The 27,406-nt window shown below is 42.4% G+C and overlaps 1 protein-coding gene across 1 annotated transcript in view; it reads right to left on the reverse strand.

Annotated features, from left to right (window-relative positions):
- Positions 1-3,600: 3,600 nt before the first annotated feature.
- Positions 3,601-27,406, reverse strand: part of ZNF608 (zinc finger protein 608) — a 155,118-nt gene continuing 131,312 nt past the window's right edge. Inside the window, exons 4-10 of the mRNA XM_084833977.1 lie at positions 17,116-17,203; positions 14,023-16,450; positions 8,069-8,486; positions 7,398-7,570; positions 5,543-5,696; positions 4,339-4,420; positions 3,601-3,652 (exon numbers count right to left, since the gene is read on the reverse strand). Coding sequence (XP_084690103.1) covers positions 3,646-3,652; positions 4,339-4,420; positions 5,543-5,696; positions 7,398-7,570; positions 8,069-8,486; positions 14,023-16,450; positions 17,116-17,203 — 3,350 coding nt within the window. The 3' untranslated portion in view covers positions 3,601-3,645. The remainder of the gene's footprint in view (positions 3,653-4,338; positions 4,421-5,542; positions 5,697-7,397; positions 7,571-8,068; positions 8,487-14,022; positions 16,451-17,115; positions 17,204-27,406) is intronic.

Here is a 27,406-nt window from a genome sequence, read left to right on the forward strand (position 1 = left end):
AATGGCGGCGCCCATGGCCGCCGCCATTTGTGTTCCTTATTTTGGCACGTCTTAGTCTACGTAAACATTTACGTAGACTAAGATGGCGAAAATAAGGGGAATGCAAATAGCATAGCGTCTACGCTATTTGCGTTCCCCTTATTTTCGCCGTCTTAGTCTACGTAAATTTTTATGTAGACCAAGACGTGCCAAAATAAGGAACGCAAATGGCGGCGGCCATGGCCGCCGCCATTTGCGTACGCACGTTTTTTTTAAAGTCAGCCGTGATAGGCTACGTAAAGATTTACGTAGCCTATCACGGTGTTTTTTTAAAAAAAATCTAGCCATGATAGGCTACGTAAGTCTTTATACATAGCCTATCACGTTTTTGTTTTTGTTTTAAAACCTGGAAATGGCGGCGGTGGCAGCCGGTCTGAAGACCGGCCATCGCAGCCGCCGCCGCTGAACCACTGCTGGAGCCGCTGTTGGAGCCACCACCGCCAGGAAGATCTGCCCCAGGTAAGTCCCATCCCGGGGGGGTGGCAGGCCGTTCCGCCACTGATTTCGGGGGGGGCGAATGCGCTGGCATTCGGCCTCCCCGAGATCCGTGGCGGAACCTTCGTACATCCCTATGTAGCATATGTGTAACAACATATTGGTCACTATTACATGTAGTCTGGGAAGGGCTCAGTGATAAAGCATATGTTTTTGCATGTAGAAGGTCCCAGGTTCAATACCTGGCATCTCGTATTAAATGGATTAAGTAACATGTGATATGAAAGACCTCTGTCTTCCTGAGAGCCTTCAGAGCCACTGCCAGTCAGAGGAAGACAGTAATAGGCTAGATGGACAATAGTTTGACCTGGGATCGGCTAGCTTCCTATGTTCTGAACAGCATGATAATGAATCTTTCAAATGACTGGCAAGAGTTGTCTTACAAGATACCTCTATGCCAATGCTGCAACCACATCAACAGGATTACAATTCTCTTATGAATCCCCCCACCCCCTGACCTTTGCAATTGGCTGATGGAGTCTCCTTTGTGGAGGGTATCAGTGGCTACCAGCTGCGATGGTAATATGGTAATCTGCCTCTGTATACCAGTTGCTGGGGAACATAAGCAGGAGGGTGCTATTGAACTCATGTCCTTCTTGTGGGCTTCCCACAGGCAGCTGGCTGGCCACTGTGTGAACAGAACTTGGACTAGATAGGCTTTTGGTCTGATCCAACATGGCTCTTATGTTCTTTAGTTTCTTCCTGTAAGATGGCCCCAGACCTCCTAAATTTGCCCACTCATGGCATAAAAGAACCCAAGCAATGTTTCTTTAAATACCACACGTGCAAAAAAACAGCCAGGGAGGGAACTGACCAGTTTTTTGGATTGTAAGCCTGTTGGCAGGATCTAGTTCATTTTATTTCTGTTCAGAGCCTAATATATTTTAATGCTTTCACAATAATAATAATAATAGTTGTTGCTGTTGATTATGATAATGATGATGTGAAAGGAATATTGAAAGAAGGCAGGGAGATTGCAGATATGTTTTTAGAGAGGGCATCCGAGGAGGCATGTCAAATAAAGGTAACAATATGTTTTTAGAACTGACAAATTACAAATTAACACATCAGGGACAGACTGTATTTGCCTAAAGTTCTGAACTCAAATTGTGAAATTGCTAATCTTTTACGAAAAGTTATGCAACTAAGGGTGCAATCCTATGCACACTTACTAAGTGGGGCTTATATCTAAGTGGACATGTATAGGAGTGCACTGTTATTAAAATTAGCCTTCTTATTAGACGATTGGTCATAAGATAGCCAAAGATTTAAAAAGGGATTCAGGAAGGAATCCGGCAAATTACAGATGTCAGCCTACCTTCTGACCCAAGTATCTCCCAACTAGGTGAAGGGGCAATGTAAGTGTGGCCTCTGCTGCTGCATTGCCAACATTTGGTTTGCTGCCAAATTCAGTGGCAAGCTGCCAATGTTTTTGCTCTCACTGCAGCCCTTGGGGGGGGGTGTATTTCTGGGGCTTTGAAAGTGGCCCCTGGCCCCTCCTGAGTTGCTTTAGAACTATTTCCCCCACTCCCCTGGGGCAGATGTGAGAACCAGTCATAAAAACAATGGAGACATCCAGGATTATAGGGTAATTTTGACTGGCTAGTAGTAGCCGCACTGTCCACCCCCCAAGCTAGTAGCAAAGACAGGAGTTCCTATCTTTGGCATTCAGTGTCAAACCAGAAGTTTCCTGTCCAGACATTAAGATTTGAAAGTCTAGATTTTGTTATCTCTGTGACCTCATATCGCCTATATTTATTGCCACAGGTCCTTTAAGCTCACAGGGGGAGTTCCCTCAGTATGTAGAAACAACTAACTTATTTTAGGTGGCCCTGTTTCACTTCCAAACTGATGAGCACTTGATTGCGTAAGTAGAAGGAATGAAGATTATTATAGCAGGCTTCTGAGTGCACCCTGCTTCCCCACAGAATTACCGTTCCAGGCTTCCAAGGAGATAGGCATGACAGGGAAGCCAGTTGTATACCATATGTTAGTCAGGGAAAGAGAAAAGTGGGGGTCATACTTTCCCCCTTACTGAGTATACTGAAATGCCCTTTCTCAGATCCAGGCCAGGCATTTTTATGTGAACATTAGAAAATACCCAATGATCTCTAAATCAGCCACGTGACACCAGAATGTACAAAAACATCATTTTTTTTTTAATTCTGATTGCCAAATTATTTAAGGCAGGTATAAAAATGAAAGCATTCAATATACATTTTACATAAAATAAACTAGATTACAGCATAAAACAAGTAACCAGGCAATGGCATTAAAGTCTCTCTTCTAAAACGGGATAATTGTAAACATTAAAAAAAAGACTGCAGGACTATTCAAGTAATAGAACAATCACAGACGTCTTCTGGTATGCAGGCTATTGGGTTATTTGCCATTCAAGATTATAAAAAGGACATTTCATTATTCACAGATGCTCATTATTTCCCCATTTAAAATCTATACATTATGTACAACACAGTTTTTGTGGTACTGGCAAGCCCATGCCTTCCAAATGTATATTCTTCACAATACACAATTACAATGAAACAGTTAATACAGTAACATTTTACACTGATGCATCTTAATAGGAGCCACCAAATAGACATCTAAATTGTACCAAAGTGTCATCGTCGTCATCACAGTTAGCCTCTATTGAGGGTTGTGGGCAATATTAGAAGGGTATGCACGGTTCAGGCACACAGATACATAACATTAGTTATTTACATTTTAAAAAGCAAAAGGAAGAAAAAAGAAACAAACAACCTTTTGTGGTTAACGCTTTCTAAACAAGACAAATACACTTCTTTTCAGTTACTTTGTGGTTTACAACTTAGCAGCAGACCCTATGTGCGAGCCTGATTACCAATACAAAAAAGTAAAGAATATATATATATATATTTATATATATATAAGCATATATATATATAAAAAACAGAAGTCTAAATACAGCAACATTTGTTACTCTGTGATAAAAATCTGCAATTTACAAAAATGAAATGACTGGTTTTTGCCTGCCATTAAGGCATTTCAAATTAACACCATGGAACTGATGTTTGTAATAAAGCGCTTCTTTCATGTGATCCAGTCACATGATGATGTACATTTCCATATTTATCATTCTCTGAAAAATAACAGAAAACAGATTATTTAGAACAATGTATTTTCAATCATTTAAGTCAACTATCTAAAAAAGTAACCCCCCTCCCGATAATGAGCTGTGTTATAGCAACAGTGGAAGGACTCGAATTAACTTGCATTTAATTATATATAAGGATTCCATTTCCTCTGAAAGGTTGAAAAGTAACCCTGTTTAAAACCAGTTAAATAATTCATGAAGAAATGCATATCACGTGCTATGTGGACTGAGAGTCCTGCCCTTATTTTCTGTGAATCCGTTGTTTCTTACAAGTATATGAAGATGTCAGAAAGAGATATCCGTACAGATTACGAAAGTGTGTGTTTAGTGTGTCTATGTATGTACACAAACACACACACACAACTCTGAAGACCGAGTCTGTCTTCTAAATAACTTGCTTTGACATGATTGGCAAGATATGTACAGCCATATTGGCAAGATATGTATGATTCAGTCTGCTTCAGTGATTAATTATCTATGCTCTGGTAACAGCTCTATGGAAAATGTTATTGTGAGCAGAATAATGCTACTATTAGCCAAGCAAAGCATCTGCCCTACAAAGACTAAAATCTCTGTAAACCTCCACTCTCAAAAATGGCGATTTCCTTCCCCATCTCCCTCCTATTAAGGTATCTGTCTTGAATATCATTCAAGGTTTACAGGGTATTTACCTTCTTTGTGCAGGAAACATACCAGATGCAGATGCCTGAGCAGCCACCTGCTGAGTGGCAACAAGGGCAGCAGAGGTCAGCCCTGAAGGAAAGGTGAAACAGTATATCTCAGTGGACAGATTTCCGCAGTTTGCTGGTACTCAGGAGAGTCGACAATATCTACAGACCTCCGTTTTAACAAGACATGAATCACAACAGCACTGCTGCACTTTGTGCAGAAGGCATACATAATTATAGCAGGCAAGCAGAAGGAGAAAAACCTGCCTGCCTGCTCTAACCAGCACGCCTTCTTAAGATTCCACCCAACAGGCATTTTATGAGGGAAGAAGGCATTCCGCCTTATTGTATTCTTTTCCAAGTACCGCACTGCATGGTGCTAAATGGCTTGTATGAATTCCTGAATAGGAAGCTCAGTTGAAATAATAGGCACTAGGAAACAACAAGAATCAAAAGTCACAGTGAGTTACGGCAACGATGTGGTAGCTCCTTGGAACATAATACTTTCATAATAGCTATCATTTTAACGTTTTTCCTTTTGAATGCACATAATGTATCCCATAAGGCATATGGAACCACTGAATTGCATTTCGAAACAGTCAAGACTTCTACACAGGAAAGAAAGGAGCTGCTAAGGCATTGAGTGAACATAACGAATTAATGCTATTTAAGCTACAAACACCATAGCAGCTCTTTTTGGCATATGAGAAAAATCTTTTAATATTGCTTTAATGCAGGGGCAGATGAAAAAAAGCTCTTTTGTGTAGGTTACTAAGCACCTCCATTAATATTGGGCCAGTCTTATTCTGGAGCTGGAAGAACTGTAGGGCTGACTGCTACTTTTCTTTCTTACATACAGCTGTTCCATTTTTTAAAAATGTTTCATACGATGTTTCATACGAAAAGCTTCATACGATGCTGTTTGCTTTTCCTTTGGCTGTCCCCACATTGTAATCGGGTAGGCTATTTGGGCTGCAAATCTATACACACTTATCTGAGAGCAAGACCCTTTGAAGTTGACAGGACTTTCTTCTGAGTAGGCAAGTACAGGATTGCATTGTTAGTATGTCAAGCATGCTGACAATAAGTTTTCTTTACTGTTCAAGAAATACGGAAACTTAATTTGTGAGAATATTATGTCCTCTCCCCTAGGGGTGCAGCATTCTTGATAAAAGTTCACAAAATAAGTTCAACCACTGCTGCTCACCTTGAAATGGGTCATATTGACCTGGAATTAGTGGGTAGCCCATTCCAACATGGGTGTGGTGGTGTGTATGAAGATGCCGCTGGCTAAAGGGTGAATGACGATCTCGCTCTCGTTCGGCTTCCCTCTCCCGCTCAGCTGTAGATTTTTCCACAGGCTGACAACAAAAAGGTGTTAAAGCAATTAACATCTTGCTTAAGGACGCAGAAGATGACAACTGGAAGATCACACTGTGATTTGCAGTTTTCTCTCTGAGTCAGGCTAGTTCTATGTTGGAACAGATGTCATTTCTCACTAGGTGTGGTGCTGCTCTTCCTAGAAAGGCACTGAAGGATTCTTCAGCGTAAAACAACTGTTCTAAACACTTCCCTTTCCCATCAATTATGTGGACCTGAGCTACTTTACATTTAGTTGATAGCTGACACCTCAAATCTAAACCACTGGCAGCCTGTGTCAACTTGCTATCAGACTACTCCAATTTAGTCTGGAAATAAAACCAGCATTCAATTGGCTTGAGAAACAAATCCCCCCCCTTTTTAATAGAAGGTTAGATAAGTGGCTTTTGTTTCAGCAATTAAAATTGCTCCAACTTATTTAAAATCACACAACTGTTTTACATTTTGACAGGGATATTGCAAAAAACAAGGAAATGTGCACAAGGAATTACTGTGTTCCTTCTTCTGGTATTTGTACTAGGTATTTTAAGGTTGTATCAAATACTGGCTCTCCGCCAGAAGAACTGAAACTGCTGGCAGATCAGATTTCCCCTCTGCACTGGAGCACCCCACATGTGCCCCAAATCTGCACGAGAGGATTTGGGGACCCTCCAGACCAGATCTGGGATGTGTGGGGGTGGCTGGGACAGGAGGGAAGCAAGGGGAAGTCCTGTTGCACAAATGGAAGTCTGCTCATGCAACATTGGATTTAACCCTTAGTTAGCCCACTTTGTATACTGTACCTTGGGATGGGTAAATAAAGTTAAAGTTTACTGTAAATACAGTAAAACAGATTACCCAGTTCATTCAGAAATAATATAAACATTCAAAATTGAACCCCACATCTCCTTAACCTTGGCTACAGAATGACAGCTCAAATCAACCCATCTTCTTACCTCATTATCAGTTCTCAAAGAAGAAGTTCTTGATATAATGCAACATACACTGTCAGCTATCTGTATTTCTAGTCAAATCTGTGCTTTGGCCAGGGGTAGGCAACCTGGTGTCCTCCAGATGTTTTGGACTAGAACTTCCATAATCCCTGACTATTGGTCATGCTGGCTGGAACTTCTGGGAGTTTATTTATTTATTTTCTATTCTGCCCAATAGCCGAAGCTCTTTAGGCAGTTCACAAAGTTGTAGTTGTAGGCCAAAACATTTGTAGGGCACCAGGCTGCCTACCCTGGCTTTGGCCAAAAAGAAAAGGGGGGGGGGGGTTGGCAGAAAAACAGATTACACATACGTATCACTTCCAAAACATGCGTGTTTACAGTTACTTATAGCCGTTACTACACACTGTGATCAGCTGGAGAAGAAGCCCATGGATATTGCATCTGGTGGCTGCTGTCATCTGAGTCCCTCCATCTTACTTTACTTTGTGATGCTGCACATGCAGTATCACAGACTGTAAACCACTGCAGGCAGCAATGTTTCTGGTAGTGGGTGGTGAAAAGGCAGACTTGGGGCTGTTTAAGAGGAGCTTGGCAGGACTAATAATGAACAAGACCTTTTGTATTAGTATATGTGGAACATGCTGAAATCCCAGCTCTGCTAGCGTGCCACCAGATAAAGTTTATCCTCTCTTACCCCAATTCTGATCTTCCCCACTATATGCAATTCTTTAGCAACAAGAGATGACTTACAGCAGGAGACTTGCTACGATACTGGTTGGCATGCTGCTGCAACAAATCCAGTGCTTTAGATTCAGTGGTTGATTTTACGCTGATGCTAGGGCTGGTATTGACTTTTTCCACCTCTTCTCTCCCGGACATCTTCCCATAAACAGGATAATGAAACCCTGGCGAGAGATAGGCCCCTGCAGATAAACAATAAATGCCATATCAAGTTATTGTTTACATTTGGGGCAGGCAATTCCAAATACATCAAATACAGATTACAAAAGTTATATTCAAGCAATTTGATTTTCCATCCCCACCCGAGCTAATTCAGCCTAATGAATGGAGGTTATAAAGAAGGTTGAGCTTAAAGCCATTTCAAACATTTATGGGTCCTCTTAAGTGAAAGGAATAGTAACTGTAATGGCTCTGACAGTAAGTGCTTAGAATATTTTTATAGGCAATAAACTATCTGTCAGTGTAATGGCCATAGCAGAATGTCACTGGATGTGGAAACTGTATCTGGAAATGTTGACAGTTCATAAAAAAGTAACAGCCTGCGTTAAAGCTATTTACTCTTAGAACTTTGCAAAACATGTCATCTGTGAAGTTTCTAATTTTCCTTTGCTGCTAACTGGCAGTGTCAATAGATAGGCTATCTCCCCATTTGTGCTTATCTAGCTGTATTCAGTACATACCTGGATAGCTGTGCATGAGAACAGGAGACACAGCACGGTATGCAGGATGATTAGGATCATACATTTGTGGGTAAGGGTAGGCGTGCAAGTACTGTATATATGACTGATGCTGAGTTATTGGAGAAGAAACAGCCACTCTAGCACCTCGTGACTCCTTCCAATTTACAGGAGTCTTTCGATCATCATTTTTTATCTTGTTCTCCTCCAGTGATTGAGAATCAGAACGCTTGATCTCCTTAGGCTCTTCTTTAATGCTGTTTAATGAGACAGGAAGGTTGGAGAAAGAAGCTTCCTTATTAGGTGTTTTTCTGGGGCTATCTTCTTTTAACTTTTTTTCACGTTCCAGTTCCTCTGTTTTCTGCTGATCAAGGTATTTTGGCTGATATACATAATGGTGCCATGTTCTTGTATCTGGGTCCTGATATGGGAGGGGGAGAAAAACATCAATTCCTTCTTAATTTACATTGTAAAAGAAGAATCTTCACAGCCACATTAGTCCAGAGAATTAAAAAAAGAAAAGAGAATTGTTGAGTTATCCCAACAATTGCTTATGGTTTGTTTCTGGGTTAACTCTGGGAACTCATAAACAGCCCACGGTTCCCAGGTTTGCACATAACAAAATAACCCAGGAAGTTAATTAAATCTGAAAACAGTGAATGCATGGGTCGCATGCTCTGCTTGTCCCCACAATTTCTGGGCTAAACAACACAGGAATTGCCACCATGATGTGTGAATAGGTCTCTGTCTTAATTTATTTGAACAGCACACCCTGTCATGTCACATGTTGCTTTTGAGACCACAGGCTGCAAAAGTAGTTTGGTGTGCAGAGCAGGAGGCTACACTTTGGTGTGGCTTGCATGTAACGATAACCTAGAGTATGTGTTGAGTATAGGTTGTTGTTGAATTGTGGGTTGTTGTTGAATCATGGATTATCATTATGTGCAAACCCTGCAGCATGATTTAACTATGGAGTATTAACCATGAACAACCCAGGAAGAGAACCCATGGTTTGTTGTTAGGTGGTGAACTCTGGTTTGTTCATGGTTAACAACTCATAGTTAAACCATACTATAGGGTTCACGCTTAATGACAACACAGCAACAACAACCTACGATTCAATGATAACCCATGCTCAACCCAACCTCTAGGTTGTTATGTGCTAAGGTCATTAAGAAACAAAATTCCTGTCTGCCCTACAGAAATAACATTTAGGGAACTTTTGAAGTGTGTATGTGTCTTTGTTGGGGGGAAAAAAACAATTTGGTGAAAAAAGGAAATATATGCAACACTTTTTAAAATCAAACCTAAACTTACTTTACTATTTTAATAACATAAAAGGCATTATATGTAACTTGGCAGATACAACTGTATAGTTTTGTATATTTATGAAACATATATTTACAAATATAACCCATGTTCATGGTGGAGTTGCAAGATGCTGCTTCCTTAGAAAGCTATCTTAATTTTGGCCAGTTGGGAAAAGTTTAAAATAGAAACTGTCAACACTGAAGAAAATAAAAGGAAGGTTTTAATAGTTGGGCTTAAAAAGACTGACCAGGATCCAAAGAACTGCATGACTAGTTCTGCATACCCAAGGAGGCTTTAAGACTTGTGCTTCTTGCACACTAACCCTCATCCTTGTCTAGAGATTGAAGGCCCAGAAAAAAGCTGGAAAATTAAGAAAAAAGTCCATTTTTTCCCATGAACCCTTTTTTTTTCTGAAAAATTGTAAAAACTGAACAGCTTTGGATTATGAAATATTTTCTTTTAGAATTTAAGACAAAATATTTATATAGTGTTACCCAGCCTTTACTCCCCCCAAAATGATTTCTAAAAACTATGTAATAAGAACACTTTTATAGAAGGACTAGAGATGTAAAATGTCTGGAAATAAGCCATGGGGAAAACTATTGCTTTAATCCTGTCTGTAAGAGATCCCAGCATAGTTAGTTCTTTCATTCCTTATTAAAAGTATTGATCTGAAGTACATTTTACTAATAGACATTTATGCTCAGTTTCCCAACATGTGAGTAGAGTCACCACTGTGCGTTCTTGATAGTAAATGTACATTCTTGACAGCTTGCACTTTGTTCTATAGAGTCCTATGTTTCTGGTGCTGTAGCAGTAATTTAATGTAGTTCTAATCATTCAGACAATAATTACAAATTTACTAACTGAGTTTACTTTCAAAAGTTTTAAAATATAATGATAATTTTGTGAGCAAACTAAGTCATATGTAAAATAACTCTAGGAACAGAAAGGCTGCTTTATGTTCCTAAAGCAGGCCTCCCCAACTAGGTGCCCTCCAGATGTTTTGGACTATACTGCTCAGCATTCACGACCATTGGCCATGCTGGCTGGGGCTGATGGGAGCTGAAGTCCAAAATGTCTGGGAGGCATCAGGTTGGGGAAGGCTGTCTTAAAGCAACAAAGTTAAGTATTGCTTATTTTTCCATTTTCCCAAAATTTCCAATCCCCCCTCCACCCCCAAACAGGGAAAAATAGTTTTTTTCCCCCATGGCCTCAAAATTTCCAGATATTTTACATCTCTATCCTTGTCTCATGGCAATCCATTTTGAATGCAGGCATTTTAAAAGCAATTTGCAATATGCTATTCAAAGGAAACAAGTAGCATCCCCTCCCACTGTGCATGCCCAGGTGATGAGTCACACCTAAAACAGCTCTTTGGAAACTGGCTAGTACATAGACCTCACTGTTACCATGCAGAAATAAAATAAACTCCTTTTTTGTAGAGAAAGGGATGAGAAAATAAACACCCCTATAAGGTAATTATAGAACAGTATAGTAGGGTTGGAAGGGGCCTACAAGGCCATCGAGTCCAATTAAGGAGTCGCAATACATTTGGGCATTCAGTTATATGTTACAGTAACAATGAAGTCTTAAACAGTATGCAATCATTGTACATAGTGAGTTGCAATTCTCAGTGGGACTTGCTTTCACTAAGTATGCTTAGGAGTGAGCTACAAATATATGTACTGTAGTCAAAATTAGCTATCCTGAACCCATATTTATTTATACTTCAACTCCATTCGAGCAAACACTTTGGATCCAGACTTAATGATATTTAGAGTACACTCCCTGAAATCAAGTCACTTGTCACATTGATTTCCATGGGTTTACTCTAAATATCACTAAGCCTGGATCCAACCCAATGTATCCTTGCAAATATTAGCATACTTTTCTATTTCTTACTGGTCTTTCACATCTCCAGGCTATACAGCTAGTTGTGTGGTTCTTGGATTGTGGCTTTAGACTTTCATTGGACCAACAAGTCTTAATGTTAACAGAGCAAGTTTTGAGTTATACAGATCTCTAAAAACAAGAATGCTATTGATAACACCAACACTTCAAATGTAATGTAAATATATTAAATTCACAAATGTATCAGGAAATATGTTGTAAATTCAGCAAGGTTCATATCATTCTAACATACAGCTAAAGCTATAGTAATCTCCATGGCTGTGCTTTCCTATAGAGCAGTCTTCCTCAACCTGGTGCCTTGCAGATGTTTTAACTGGATGGAGCTGATGGGAATTGATATCCAAAACATATGGAGGGCTCCAGGTTGGGGAAGGCTGCTATAGAGCATACTAGGATAGCATGGAGTGGAATTCAGCAAAAGTGAATTTCCATCTGTGGGAGCAAGTTCCTAGTCCCAGTGTTAAAAGAAAAAACAGTGTGAAGCCCCTTTGCTGGTTTTTGTTAAACAGGGAATTTCTAGTCAGGGATTTCAGCATCTGGGCATGGGTGAAAGTTGTATTTATTTGCCACCACCATCATCATACTGCATGGCAAACTTATAGAAGTTTGCATCTTTGCAAAACATTTCAGACTTTGGGATTTTGTGACTATAGTTCTAGGCACTGTGTTTGCAGAATTGTTAGTGCAGAATTCCAAGATCCTGCATACAGCAGTGACTAGCATGGAAATGATTTATTTATATTTTCCCTGCCTGGTAAAATAACAGTTTTCCCTCTCAAGCTTGAAAGTATCTGCAAAGCACAAAATTACAAAGTGGGTAAGACTATCTCCATACTTATTGACTTAGTAGGACATTTTTCTCTCTAAACATGCATGGGATTGTGCCCTTACTAAACTAATTTCTTAGAATCTTACAAATAAGATTCACCTTTGCCATTAGATACACACATTAAGACCATCATCTTAAAATATGAAAGGAGAGCATTGCAAGTTTCCTTTTTCTCTCACTCTCTCTTTAACTATTGAAGACTGGACTAGAAACTACCCTTTTTCATGAACTATAGAATGCCAGACTGGATGATCATTAGTTACTTGGCACAGAGTGGAAAACCTAGAATCTGGATAATAGCCTGATCCCTGGTCAATATAACAACCTAAACACTGCTTTTATTCTGCTATTTCTGAATCAAATACATAAAACTATTATCTGCTACAGATGCACCATGCACAGAGCAAAAAGAAGACTGCCTTTGAGAACAGATGAGCATCGTATTAATGGTAGGTCCAAATCCTTCTTACAAATTGCTATGTGTTTTACTGTCTTCTCAGTAGTAAAGCAGACTTGCATAGTACTCTTCTTAAGTGACACCAGCAGTCATTTTAAGACATAGGTCTTAAAATGTGTGTCTGTAAAACGTCTACGACTTCCTTAACAGAGGCCTATATTGACTGAGAGCTATAAAGCCTTATGTAATGAACATAATTTAACTCAAGTAATATCAGTGGAACTACGATACATACAAAGTTGCAAGCATTAATGAACATTCATGCACACAGTTTAAGGGCTGCACACAGTGTAAGTTTTAATTTAACAAAAGGACTGGATAGCTAAAGTCACAAAAGTCTCCCTACAGGTTCAGAGGAGAAGTACCCATGAGAAGGAGCAGAAAACTCACCACTCATTGGTTCACTACCCCAAAATGTTCTGGTTTAGTATCAGGAAGGAATGTATATGAGGTGTGGAGATAAAATCCACTATTACAAGCTCTAGGCAGAATAGTTGTAGTAACAAGTAAGGTGAGAGCCCCTTTGAACCCAGCCCTTAGAAGCCACCCTTAACCTAATGTTATCTCGCTGTTATTCCCTTCTGTCCTGCCCTGTTGTGACTTGCAACTCTCTCCCAAACTCTTTTCCCTTTTGTGTCATGTCTTTTAGACACTAAGTCTGAGGGCATGAACTGTATCATTATTAATCTTTGTAAGCTGCTCTGAGAGCCTTTTTTGCCCAAATAATGGGGTAAAAATACTGTAAATAAATAATAAGGCCAGAAAGTCCACTGGCATCTGCTGTCCAACTAGCCATGAACAAAAGCTTCCCTCTGCTGAGTGTGGTGGGCATGTCTTCCAAAACTACGTACATGGTTTCAAAAGTGTAAAATGTATATGGCTAAAGTATTATTAAATAGGAAAGTAAAGGAGTAGCTCTCCTCTGTATATACTTGCAATGTTTCCAAAATGGCATGGCTGATTTGAGGCTAGAGAAAACTGGATTTATTTTCTCTGTAAAGGGATTGCACATCCTACCAGGCTTCCAGTTTTCCATTTGCCTGGCCACTAGAGGTGAGTAAAAATGGCCACCAGCTGCCACATCACTACTTCTAACTTAAGAAGAGTGAACCCAGCAAGCTTCAGTAGTTGTAGCACACTTTTAACACATGTCTCTGTCATGTGTTAAAGATTGTGCTTGAGGTTACCTTGTAACCTCTGTAACTATCCTGAGACCTAGGCAAGATATAGCTCCACAGTGAGGGCATGGTGATAAAATGTTGTACTTGAGGAAGCAAGAACAAATACATCAACAACACAATTCTATGCAGTAGTCCCACCATGATCAATGGGGCTAACTTCCAGGTATGTGTCCTTAGGATCATAGCCTAAACCTGTGTCAAAACCCTTTTACTACCTACTATGAATTATCTAGGCTTGAAATCTTTTGTGCCCCCAAAGTCTCACCTGTTTAAACCTTGTTGTAGGGTCTACTCCAGTCTGTTTCATAGAATCCATAACAGATTTCATTTCCACAGCCTCCTTTATGAGCTGGTGGTTTTCCATTTGCTTTGCTTTGAAGCTATCTGATTGAATCTGTTGCTGATGATTGGAAATAATCTGTGATTTGCTTGTCTCTTCCGTTTTATTAGGGACCAATGACCCTATTTTCGTGTTGTTTTTACTGGCCTCAAGGGCTGAAGGGGCTTTTGAGATAGTAGCAGAGGGGATGTTTTTCAGCTTGTCATCTTTTCCTAGGTCTTTTAGGGGGAGCTCGCTTTTCCTTTCACACTCTCTCCCAGTTTGTGCCATTTTCTGTTCTGCCAATCTCTGGTCCTCATAATATTTTTCATATTGCTGCCTGTAAGCAGGATTAGAGGCCATTAAGGACTTTTGGTCCATGTAAAGCCCATAAGCATACTGGCCATAGTAAAGTGACTGGGCAAGTGCAGGGTGCCTCTGGGTTATTACTGACTGATGTTGAGGCTGCAAGTTAGTGGAATTAGTTTCACTTTTTTTGGACTCCGTTGGCTCTCCCTTGTCTTTCTTCTCACCCTCTTCCTCTGCCTCCTTTTTGATCTTCATTCCCTGTGTGTTATTGCTGTTCCCAGCCACAGGGGTGCTGACCTGTCCAGAGTGCAAGTAACTTGGAGAATAATAAGGATCGTAGCCATGGTAATAGGGAGAATGGGACTCTTTTACTTGAGCTGGTTGTACTGGGGTTGAGGAATGCCCTTTCACAACACTGTCCTTATTATTAGAAATAATATCTGAAGGGGAGCTGGCCTTTGACCTCATACCCTCTGACCTGCTGTCAGAACCACCATCATCTGCAGCATCAGAGATATCAGAGTAAGCAGGGCTGTTGGTTTTAGCAGCAGCACCCTCTGCCCCATTTTGTGTCAACACATGCAGTGGCGCCATTGATGACTGTCCATTCACCAAAGTGCTGCATTCCATTCTGGAGGCACTCCCTATAGAAGGGCTGGGTGCATTGTCTGTGAAAGTGTAAACCTTATCAGCTTCAGCTTTAATGCTTGCCATCCTGCTCTCTTGAGACTCTGACAGTCCATTAGCTAACACTTCATTCTTACTGAGATGTTCCTTTAAAAAATGCCCAGCAATCTCTTTCACAGACCCTTTTGTGTCCTCCAACTTTCCCAGCTTCAAATCCATTTTAGGACTTCCACTCTCTTTGCTTTCTTTGTCCTTCAGCTTTCGTTTCTCCTTTTTCTTTTTGTCTTTGAGTAACGTGAGAGCTGGGTTTACAGTGCTCGGCTCTCCCATAATTGTGGGCTTTGGTTGAATAGGTTTTAGTGGAGGGCTCTTTGGTGTAGCCTGCACAACAGTAGTTGTTAGTGAGGGCAATCCTGGTATTGAACCGGTAGTGGTGGTTGTAAAGGCTGCCGTGGGTATAGCTATTAATTGAGGCGGTGTTGGAGCTGGAGCTGGTGCAATGGGTCTGGCCGTTTTAAGCTTTGAAAGGTTTTTATCTACTTTGCAGTTACTGGCTTTCTTGCCTTTGTCTTTCTCCCCCAGGTTCTTCTTGTCTATTAGTCCTTCAGCCTCTAGTTTGGGCATTTCAGTGGCCAAGCTGCTTTCTGCAACTGAGCAGTTCTCTAAAGTCACTGTCATATTAGAAATGACTGGTAGGCTGTTCAGTTCACTGTTCAAGCCCCTCTTTTTGCCAGAATTCCTGCCATTAGCAGCCTGCTCCCTCTTCCCCTTTGGCGTTCCAGAGGTACTGAGGGAACAAGGAGACGTAGGTGCCTTCAGCTGATCAAAATGTGATAAACTTGTGCTTGGCTCACTGCATTCAAGTGCCACATTGCTGAGAGCTTCCTCGCAATCTGAGATTTTGTCTTCACTGTCAGGCTCAAATTCCAGTTTATTTTCTGGGTCTAAATGTGCATGAGCCTGGTGATATCTCAACCCATTAATGTGCTTGTACTTTTTGTTGCAATTGGGATGGGGGCAATCAATCAAAACTGGTGAAGAGCAGCCTTGGTCCAAAAAAGTAGTCTCTGGCTTCCCCTGGGGAGTGGTTGGAGTGCTTCTAGAATTGGTACGAACACGCTTTCCAGATTTATTGTCCTCTGAACTGGAGTTCAAGTCTAGCTCCATGGGTGGCTTGTTTTTCCTCTTATTGGTGGACAAAGCGCTCACTTTGATATCTTCCATGGCGCAGTTTGGGGGTGTCCTGCGGCCACTAGAATTAAGGCTTCCTCGTCTCCCTTTTCCATTGGCTCCACCTCTGTTCTTGTTCTGCAGTCCTCTGGACTCTGTAAAGCTAACATCAGTCCCAGGTGCAGTTGCAGCCGCCGCAGACCTTGCTCGTTTTCCTCTGCCCCGACCTCCTCGCATTTCCAGGTCACTTGTTGGCGATTCACAAAACCTGTGTAAATAAAAGCAGACGTCAGACTTCAGCAGACGTGAGAAACCAAACCATACCATGATAATGTCATCTTAAAAGGAAGAGAGGGAGAGGGATAGGCTGCACATTTCTTGGGCGGGGTGGAGATGTATTTGTTTATTATGTACGTTTATACTCTTCTTCCCAGCTCCCAAAGCAACTAACAATAAAACAAGATTAAAATAACAAAGTAATAAAACAAAAAAGAGAAACAAATAACAAGGTGAAACAGGAGCATAAAAAGCACAAAAAGAGTCATCTCTAATAAAACTGTTAAGTCATAAGGTCTTGATGAGCCTCCTAGTTAAAGGAAGGAGAGAGTGGGCCAAGCCTCCCTTGGCAAGGTATTCCAAAAAGTGAGTACCACAATGGGGAAGATCCTCTGGCTGCTTGTTATCGGTGACATCTCGGAAGATGGGGGCACCCATAAGAGGCCCTCTCCTATGGATCTTATGCCATGAGAGAAAGTGTCTTAATAGTGAGCTCATTTCCAACACCACAGAAAAAGTTTCACCTCAATGCCCACATTTTATTGTCTCTAATAGAGAATTTACCCTTGTCATGTATAGTTTCAGTTACATGGAATTGTTTTTCAAGCCAGAATTTGGAGGAGAAAGCAGAAAAAAACCAGACACATGACAGCTTACCTGGGAGGAGCCCAATCGTGTTTTGTGCAATCAAGCAATGTTCCGACATATGTTTTATTCCGCCATGTAACATTTACAACTAGGACACCTGCAAATAAGAGAGAAACAAAAATGATCACAGTGAATTTTTGAACTTTGTTTAAAAATAGGGAGGGAGAAAAAGAGTTCCATTCTCATTTGCTTTCAAAGACGGAGCTTTAAAAGCTTCTACTTTCTTGGTTTCAGCGACCTCCAATTAAAACTGGCAGGCAAGTGTGTGCATGAGCATGCACAAAAGACACAGAAAGTCAGAGTAATCAAGATACAGCTGTGAGAAGGAAATGGTTTTTTCTGTGTCCTGCTGTAAAAAGGCAACAGTCGCCTCTTAATTTTGCTATTATGGCACATAATTGCTTTCGTTTGGCAGCCAGCTAGCATAAACTGAGCACCAGTAGCTAGTGCTTAAAGCAGTAGGTGACTTATGAAGAATCTGCTTTGTCTCAAAAAATACAATAATAGTGATTTTATTTATTTGAAATTACACGTATTATAAAGACACCTCAAACACTACAACGCACCATTAAATACAGGCAACTTCTACGTATTATTTACAGTCTGATACTGTATGACCATTAATTACAATCTCACCAGAAGCATTTTTTGAACAGAGTATCCATTTTAAATACCATTGTTTATATATTCTTTATATAGCAAAAATAAATGAACTGAAAATCAGTGCGCCAATAAATATTATTCTGCAAAACAAGCCAACAGCATGCTATCAGGTTTCTCTTTGGTACTGCTCTCACAGATAAAGACAATTTATAATAATTAGGCTTGTGGGCTAGGGAACACAATCACACCTTTAATTCATTAGATACAGCATATATACACATAACAGTCATTTCTGTTTTCAGAATGTATAAAATATGTGATCAAAAAAGCCTGAAGCAACAATACCATTAGCTGCAAAGAAATTATTTCTAAATATTTAACACCAACTGCCAAGTCTGAATGAGTTTTCCCTCATATTGTACCTCTGCTGCACCTAACTCCAGTTGTAGCTGTTTAACTGGTGAAATAATAAGTAAATAATGAAATCATGTCTCATGTTTCCAGCTTGTCGGCTTGCTTTACGTCACCAGTGTGATTTCTAATTTTGCATTAAACCTTTCCCCAGATTGCTGCACCAGTGTAAAGAAAACATGTAACCTGCAACTTATTTCCTCAGGGTCCTTTTAACAGCAGGAAAGTATTTTGAAATGCTATTAGCTAAAGTACTAGGGAAGAAGGGATTTCCTCTAAGCATTTTCAACAGCGTATCAGGGAAAAAATGGTTCCCTGCATGGTTTTAGCTTGTTATTGTAAAATGACAGTAGGACACCGTATAGTGCACATATCCTGCTTTCAGTGTTTTTTAAAAAAATAAACTCCAGATATGAAAGATAAAATCTTTGCTGAGGTAAGACTAACAGAAATTACAATTGTTTATTTTTATGCCTTTTTTTCTTTTAGCAAATTTAACACCTGGAAAAATACATTTCATTTCTACCCTTAAAAAAAAAAAAAGACACCCGATAAAACTATGGAAAAAAAAGGTCTGTTTTTCCCATCATTTGCTCTCCTGGGCACCGTGTGTGGTGTCAGAGACCTTTCCAACTGCTTAAAATTCTTTAGCATGTCAGCTTTATTTACAGCACTGGAATATATTTGTATTGCCAGAAGGTTACCGCATTTTTAGCTTAAGATGTAATAGGCTGAATCACTTTGTTCCCGAGTCTCTGATGTAGCACAAATGTATAATTAAAACTGCTTGAAAGGGAAACATGAAAGAAACAACAAGCCCTCCATTCTTGGAGTAATAAAATTAAAAACAGGAAAAGTCTGCACAGACACTTAACATTTGTCTGCAGTGAAAGGCTTTTGTTATTGCCTTCCCCTAAGGGCTTCATATTTCCAAGAAAAGCAGGCTCTGGATTGGCCAATATGTGCTGGGAATGCCGCTATCTGATTGGCTGGGCTGAGCACTGCAGCACAAGCCACAAAAAGCGAGATTCAAAGGAAAATAGTGATGTAACACCGAAGTCCTGGGCAAGGAGTAGGCGACAGGGCGAGGGGGAAGGGAAGGGAGCGAGCCAGGAATAATCTCAGCAATGGGAGAGGCTTGCTGAAATGCTTCCTGCTTCTGTAATCACACCCTGGTTTGTTTGCTCTAACAAGGCTTGTCAATGTGATGAAAGGTTACTGTCTGCTAAGCTCCACTCTGTTCACATACAACCAAGTCAAGCTCCCATTTAAATTCTTATTCAGATCAAGAATAACTGAATTTGCCTACAGGATAGTGAGGTATACAGAATGGTGACTTACAGGGGGAAGCAATTAGGTGCTGTCTATCTGGGTAATACATTGGCCAAACTAAAGTAAAACCTGAAATCAGTGAACAATTCAAATATATGTTAACTATTTCTGGATCCTTTTAAGCAGCTAACAAAAGCTGGATAATGTTACAACTTGCCTGATGAGTAAATACAGCTAATCAAGTAAACAGATGTATACTTACCATGTATGTTAATGAATAACTTCTTTTTGGAGATGTGAAATAGCACAATATATGGGTCAGATCAAAAGACTATCTAGCCCACTACTAAGGAGCCCTGGCCATAGCCTAAAGTGCAGAATGAGGCCTGCTTCACGTATTACCCTGAGGGCACAGTTAATGCCAGGAACCCGACCTGTGTGAGTGTATGTCTACATAGTTAGTTGCTTGTGTGAAGTGCTGCCCCAACGTGATTCAGGCTGTCTTGAGCACCATTTTTGATGGAAAGGTGGGATGTATATATTTAAATAATAACAATCCTCTATATTGCCTAGAACTGACGTATCCCTCTGTGTGTCTGCTACAGTACTTAAATTTACACAAGAACATAAAAGGAGCACTACTGGATCAGACCAAAGTCCTATTTAGTCCCTCATCCTATTCCCCACAGTGGCAAGCCAGACACCAATAGGAAGCACACAAGCAGCCCTCTCCCAGTGCTGTTGCCTCACAACTGACAATCAGAGGTATGGTGCCAGTGATCGCGGAGGCAGTATAGAGCCATAATGGCTAGTAGCCATTGCTGACCTTATCCTCCATGAATTTGTCTAATCACCTTTTAAAGTTTGTGGCCAACACCATATTTTGTAAATAACACTCTCAGGGCCAGTTAACACACTTACTAATCCAGGAATTCAATATGTGTGATGGAGGAGAGGGGATGTGGCTCTCCCTTCATGCATATGGTAACATGCAATGTGAATACTACACACAGTTCAAAATATTTCCTCTTTTTTAAAAAAGGGAAGAAAATCACACATGTTTAATGTCTGTGTCACACATACAGGGTTTTTATGTCTACTCATCTACCACATTTATTGGCTCTCCAGGTGGTCAACCATCCAACCATGCACAATCCTCTAGTTAATTTTCAATGGCACAAATCTCAAGGTTTTCTCCCCAACTATTTTTGTCTTGTTTTGCATGGTTCTGAAAAGCTGGACTTGGATGTAGGGGCATAATTATCTGGATGGACATTTACATTTCTTTTAAAATCAAAGCACATCCCCAAATGTTAAAGAGTTCTCCACTCATCACAAGGAGTAGTGTTATGAAGTAAAACAAATAAGGAAATTACTACACAGGGAGGTCAAAGATGTTAGTAGGATAACAGAGAGGTACTGGTGAAAAGAAAACATATGTTTTTCAGGTATTTGCTGCTACAATGAACAGTATCCCTTAAATAAAGAATGTAAATATATTTAGCTATGTGAAATATTCCACAGAAAAACTGCAAAATAGTTTCATATTTGAGAGGAAAAATCTAATTAAAGCGGGATATAAATGCAATAATAATAATAATAATAATAATAATAAAGACTTTATCCTTTAACTTCGCTAATACATTAATTCTGAGGTCCACTTCTCACTTTTTGTACTTTAAAGACATAGGGGGTGATTATTTCTGATGGATCATTTTTTCCCTTTATATTTGATTTTTTTAAAAGAATACCTTTTCCCATCCAGTTTTTATAAATAACCTCTGTATTAAATGCATTCATTCCTTACATTAACCCCTAAAATCACAAAGTACTTGATACAGAAAACAAAGATTAAGGAGAAGTATTTTTCTTCTATATTAGAGAAAGAATGGAGGACTAATGCAGTGCCTTGCACACATCTGCTTTCCCCTTTTCAGTCATAGCAACATTCTCTGAGAGAAAGAAATGAAGTAAAAGCATTTAATTCAGCAAACCTACTGTAGAAGTGGGTCAAGCGAATAAATTGCTTCACCAGGAAGCATGCAACTGGAAAGACAACAGTGGTACAGGAAATGGATATAATGAAAACCCCATTCTGGTTCCCTTCTGCTCTATATGCCATAAAGCTTAAGATATTTTGTTGTTTGCTTCAACTACATGGCAGAGAAATAGCTTCTCGGTCATAGTAATCAGCTAGCCAAAAGACCAGCACCAGAATCTAGGCTGAGAATCCGACCCTAAAAATGGACTTCACGAAGGCAAATAGATCAAAGAAAATACTGTTTTCTCTTTTTTAAGGGAGCAATGCCAAGTTCCTAGAGAGGGCAGCCGAAGGGCAGCCGGAAATTGCAGATCGTCCTCTCCACCCAGAGCGGGAGATCTGGAGGAGGAGGAAAGGTCTGCTACCATGGCTCTTCTTGTCATGGGGACTCCTCTGCTGTCACAGTTCTCATTTCCCCGACAAGGAAGGAAAACAATACAAGCCCTAGAGCTGGCATAGTTATTTTCCCTTCCACTGAAACAATGGGAGGGGAAATTTTAAAAGGATGACCGAGGCCAAAAAGAAAAGAGGGACGCTGGTTGGTGTGAGCCCGGTAGGGCTCACGGAGTGACAGTTGCTCCACCATGGATTCCCCCTCCGCCAGGTCCCCCTCCCTCCATAGGATTGCTGTGACCTAAAACAACCTTGGGACAAACAAGAAGACGTATATGTGAGAAGTAGCTCTAATGCTTGAACAAGAAAGCACTTTTCCTCAAGGGAAAAAGAAGGCTTAAATATTGGTGGTCAACTGTTGAAGGAAAGGAGCGTCACTGTACTTCGTCTTTAAACTTCTCATATTCCACTACATTATAGCATCATATAAAGACATAGTATCTGGAGATGGGGCTACGAGGATGATGGGTGGGTGAGTGGGGGAGTTGTGCATATGGAAGCCAAATAATTCCAACTGAATTCTATGGAAATTAAATGATTTAAAATCTGGGGCACAATGACCTGGTTCAGACGATCATCGTAGGCTAAACAAGCCATGATGGCTTGTTTAAGCCGTGGCACAAACCAGGCATGATTTGCATAATTACTTGCCCGGGCCGTGGCTAGGGATGGGTGGATTCCCTACCTGCTGGTCTGGGTGGGAATCCGCCCGCAGGGGGAGGCTTCTGTCCCTCCCCCCGGAATTCGTCTCAGCCAGCTCCGCTCCGTAGCAATCCCGCGGAGCTGGCCACCGGCTCCACATCGCTGGCGATACAGCCGGCTGCCATTGCTGTGCCGTATTGCTAGCTGAGTGAGGGCTAACTCCAGATGCAAATGGCATAGCCATACATCCACTACGCCATTTGTGCCCAGAGTTAGCCCTCACTCAGCCAGCGATACGGCACGGCAATGGCGGCTGGCCATATTGCCAGAGATGCGGAGCCAGGGGCCAGCTCCGCAGGATTGCTGCGGAGCGGAGCCAGCTCAAGACGGATTCTGGAGGGAGGTGGAGGTAAGTGCTCCGTGGTGGAATTCTCCGCCATCCCTAGCCGCAGCTTGTCATGTCATCTGAACCTGGGTGGCATGGCTTGAGGGGGGAAGCAGCCCTCAAATAACCCATGGCCTGTTGTGGGGTTGAGAGTTGTTTTGTGCTCAAACAAGCCATGCTGCCTGGGTTCAGACAACACAACAAGCTACGGCTGGATGGGTGATTATGCAAATCGTGCCCGGCATATGGCATGGCTTAAACAAGCCACCATGGTGGCTTTAGCCTACAGTGATCGTATGAACCAGCACCATCTCTCAACCCAGACAATGGGTACATCAGACATATGGGGCAAGTCTAGTCCCTAGCCCGATGTCTCTCTGAAGACACACTTTTTCCCCTCCTGCATACACCATTCACTCCTATGGGAAAAACAAAGCACAGTGGGAGCTTGCCCCATGAAGGGAAAATATGCTGCTTTGCATTCTAAGGGTTCTTGCAATATAGAATCCCTGCCTTGCTTCACACATCCTGCATGTCATAACGATGGGCATTTTGGTAATTATGTGTAAGTGTTTTTATATATGGCAAAATCTTCTCATAAAATATAACAAACTGCATAGGCATGGCATGGATGGAGAGTGATTCTAGTATTAACTGTGATGTCAAACTAGCACTATCTAGTAGTGTTCATGACAGGCAGAAAGCAAGATGTCACATGTATTACCCAAGAGAATTGATAGTGCTAGCAGTGGGGAAATTGGATTTAGATCTGGAACTGATGCATCTCCCAGATGTTCCTAACGTTCTTTAACTTTGTGAAATAAAAGTATGATCAAAAGAGGATGTGGTAAGATAACTTATTAGCACAAGGTTAACACAGGATAGCTCTGCTACCTACATAAAGGGACTAACTGCACTTGTTAAAAGTTTCACACCCCATCACCCAAAGCCAAGTTATAAAGGGAATTTCAATCAGACACCATATGATGGAAATGTCAAGTAACCAATTTATCATGATAGTTATGACATTGTGAGAAAAACACAGATGTATAAATCCACCTTGGAGAAATGAGATCAGTGATCTGAGACAAAAGCTTTGCATTATTTATGTATTTATTTAGCTATTTAATTTATAGCTGACTTTCCTTAGAGGAGCTCAAGGTGGCATACATGGTCCCCCCACCCCCAATTTTATCCTCACAACAACCCTGTGAGGTAGGTTAAGCTGACAGTAAATGTCTGGGTCAAGGTCACTCAGATCAAATATTTTTGGCTACTGGAAAAACAGAGGCTGACATCTAATGCCTGGAGGTGGCTCTGCTCGGACAGCTGGGTCCTGGAAACAGTGACGAAGGGCTACTCTATAGAGCTCTAGAGACCACCCAGGGAACGCTTCTTCAGCTCCCCCAATTGGAAGGACCCAGCTGGGCATTTGAGGACTCTCACAGCCATACAACATCTCCGTCAGATCCAAGCCATCGAGAAGGTGCCTTGGAAAGAGAGGGGTCTTCTGCCTCTTCTTCACAGTCCCAAAGAGGAACGGGGGGACCAGACCCATCTTGGACTTGAAGAGGCTCAATCACTACCCAAAGAAGCAGAAGTTACAAGTGGAGACACTCAAGTCCATAGAGGAGAGCCTCCAAAGAGGGGACTTCTTAACCTGGTGGATCTGGCAGAGGCCTACCTGCACATTCCCATCCAGCTATCTCACTGCAAGTTCCTGCGCTTCAGCTACGGAACAAACAATTCCACTTCAAGGCTCTTCCCTTTGGCCTAGCCACAGCTCCAAGAATGTTAACAAAGATCCTCCTGGCCCCAGTGGTCTACCTGAGGTCAAAGGGCATCCAACTACACTCCATCCAGACTCCGCCATTCACCACCCTGACCACAGATGCTTGCTTCACGGGGTGGGGGGGCTCTCTGCAAGGGCCACCACATCCTAGGCCTATGGACCATGGAGGAATCTCACCTCAGCATCAACCTGCTTGACACTGAGGCACCTAGCTCCACAGTTAGAGTCCCAGGATGTTCTGGTCAGGACAGACAGCATAGTAGCAAAGGCATACTTGAACAAACAAGGAGGAACTTGGTTCAAATCCCTTCAAAAGGAGGCCATGATGCTCTTCAGGTGGGCTCAAAAACATCTCTGCTCCATCAGGGCAGAGCACCTAAGGGGTGTGCTGAACATCCAGGCCAACTGGCTCAGCAGGACGTCTCTAGACCCAGGGGAGTGGTCTCTCCACCCAGACATGTTCATTTGGCTGACGAACCGGTTAGGCTGGCTCTGCATAGACCTCTTTGCATCCCAGCAAAATGCCAAGCTCCCCAGATTTGCCACTCGCTATGCCACAAGAGGCGCCGAGTTCACAGACGCCCTGAACAACAGGTGGCTTCTGTATGCCTTCCCTCCTCTACCCCTTCATCCCAAAGGTGATCCGGAAGCTGAGGGATCAGCGGGCGGATTTGATCCTGATAGCGACCAATTGGCCGAGGAGGCCATGGCACGCCGACCTGGTAAACCTATCCATGGCGAAGCCTCTGGATTTACCACCCCGACACGACATACTGACTCAAGGCCTGATCACACACCAGGACCCAGGTTTCCTGAAACTAACCACCTGGAAGTTGAGCAGAAACTGCTAGGGACCCAGGGCTACTCTTCAAGGGTGGTTTCCACCCTCCTAGCCTCCAGGAAGTCCTCCACTAATAGATCATATGAGCGCACTTGGAAGGCTTCATCATATAGGCCCGCTCTGCAGGGAGGGACCCACTATTCACCAGCATTGGAGATATCCTGGAGTTCCTCCAGGAGGGCCTGTCAGCAGGCCTTAAAACTAATACCCTAAGGAGACAGGTTTCTGCCTTAGGATCCATTCTAGGGGAACTAGGAGGGGGTCCCTAGGTTCTCACCGATCAAGAGGTTCCTGAGGGCGGCTTCACTGATCAGTCCTCCACCGGTGAGGAGGTTCCCCCATGGAGCCTCAACGCTGTGCTCAAGGAACTGTCCAAAGCCCCATGCGAACCCCTAGGGGCTGCCACCCTTAAGGTGTTGTCCCTCAAGATAATATTCCTTCTGGCTATCACATCTGCCAGGAGGGTCTCCGAACTGGGGGCTCTCTTGGTGGAAAAGGAGCTTTGTATTTCACAAGGACAAGGTGGTCCTCCGCCCAGACCCATCCTTCATCCCCAAGGTCAGTTCGGACTTTCACAGAGCCCAGGAACTGGTCATGCCCTCACCCTTCCAACCCCCAGGAAAGGGAGTGGCATACTCTGGATGCCAGGCGGGCCCTTAAGTTCTGTCTAGATAGAACTAAGCCCTACAGGCAACGCAGCGCCCTATTTTTGTCCTTCAGACCATCCTCCTTGGGCAAGAAGATGTCAGTAGCTTCTCTGGCACTCTGGCTTCGTGAGTGCATTGCGTTGGCCTACACCTCCAGTGGCCTAACAGCCCCAGAGGGAATATTGGCCCACTTAGTTAAGGGGATGGCCACATCTGCAGCCTTCTGGGGTTGAGCTCCCCTTGAGGAGAACTGCAGGGCGGCCACATGGTCATCCTTGCATACATTTACACATCACTACCAAATCAATCTGTTTGCCTCTGCAGAGGATGCCTTCGGCAGGAGGGTCCTCCAGAGAGTTCTGCAGCCCTACCAGAAGGCCAGCCTAAGGGTTTGTTGACCCACCCAGGGATGAACTCCTTTGGCACATCCCCACACTGGCTGGCCCCTGCACTCAGTAGGAGAAATGGAAATTCTTTACTCACCGGTGAATTTCTGTTCTCACCAAGTGAAAGAGGCCAGCCAGGCCCGCCCAGGCTGGCCTCCTTCTAGGTGATTCTTAGGCTAGGCAGGCTTCACCACAGTTGCTTGCTCAGCCTGATCATCAATCAAGGTTGGCAATTGAAGACCATCAGGATGCAGGGCTTCCAAAGAGTTTCTACGACTTGGAAGACTCAACTGGTGAACATGGGGGAGGCCTCCTCCGGAAGTTAATTTGGAGACTGCCTTCTCGGTCCCGGAGGCAGAACCTTCCCCATACTAGCTGGCCTCCTTCACTTGGCGAGAACAGAAATTCACTGGTGAGTAAAGAATGTCCGTTTCCCACTGGCAGGAGGAGCCAAGCAGGAAAGATTGAGCTAAGACTTTGTCATAGAATCATAGAGTTTTTTTCCAGGACCCAGCTGTCCGAGCAGAGCCACCTCCAGGCATTTGAGAAGTCCCGCAGCTGTCCCCCACTGGGGAGGACAGTGAGTCATGCTGAACTGGTGGTCTTGGCTTCCTGGGGTGGGGGGCCCTCTGAGGTTGCCCGGCTTGGCCCTGGTGTCATGTTATCATTCAGCTTTTCCCTCCCTAGGAACGTATGTGGAGGGAAAGGGTGGCCTGAAGGGGTGACAAAGCTTGGGCTTCTCTTAAAAGTGCTTTTTCTCTTTCTTTGCTGGGTTTGGCAAGGATTTCTTCTTGTCCTTTGACTCTACCAGCAGTTTGTCCAAGGCTTCTCCAAACAGCCGCTTACTTGAGAAGGGGACACCTGCCAAGTTGGATTTGGTTTTGGTG

This window comes from Heloderma suspectum, chromosome 2 (genome assembly GCF_057233095.1).
Source record: "Heloderma suspectum isolate Gila_16-S chromosome 2, 16-S_ref, whole genome shotgun sequence".
Taxonomy (NCBI): domain Eukaryota; kingdom Metazoa; phylum Chordata; class Lepidosauria; order Squamata; family Helodermatidae; genus Heloderma; species Heloderma suspectum.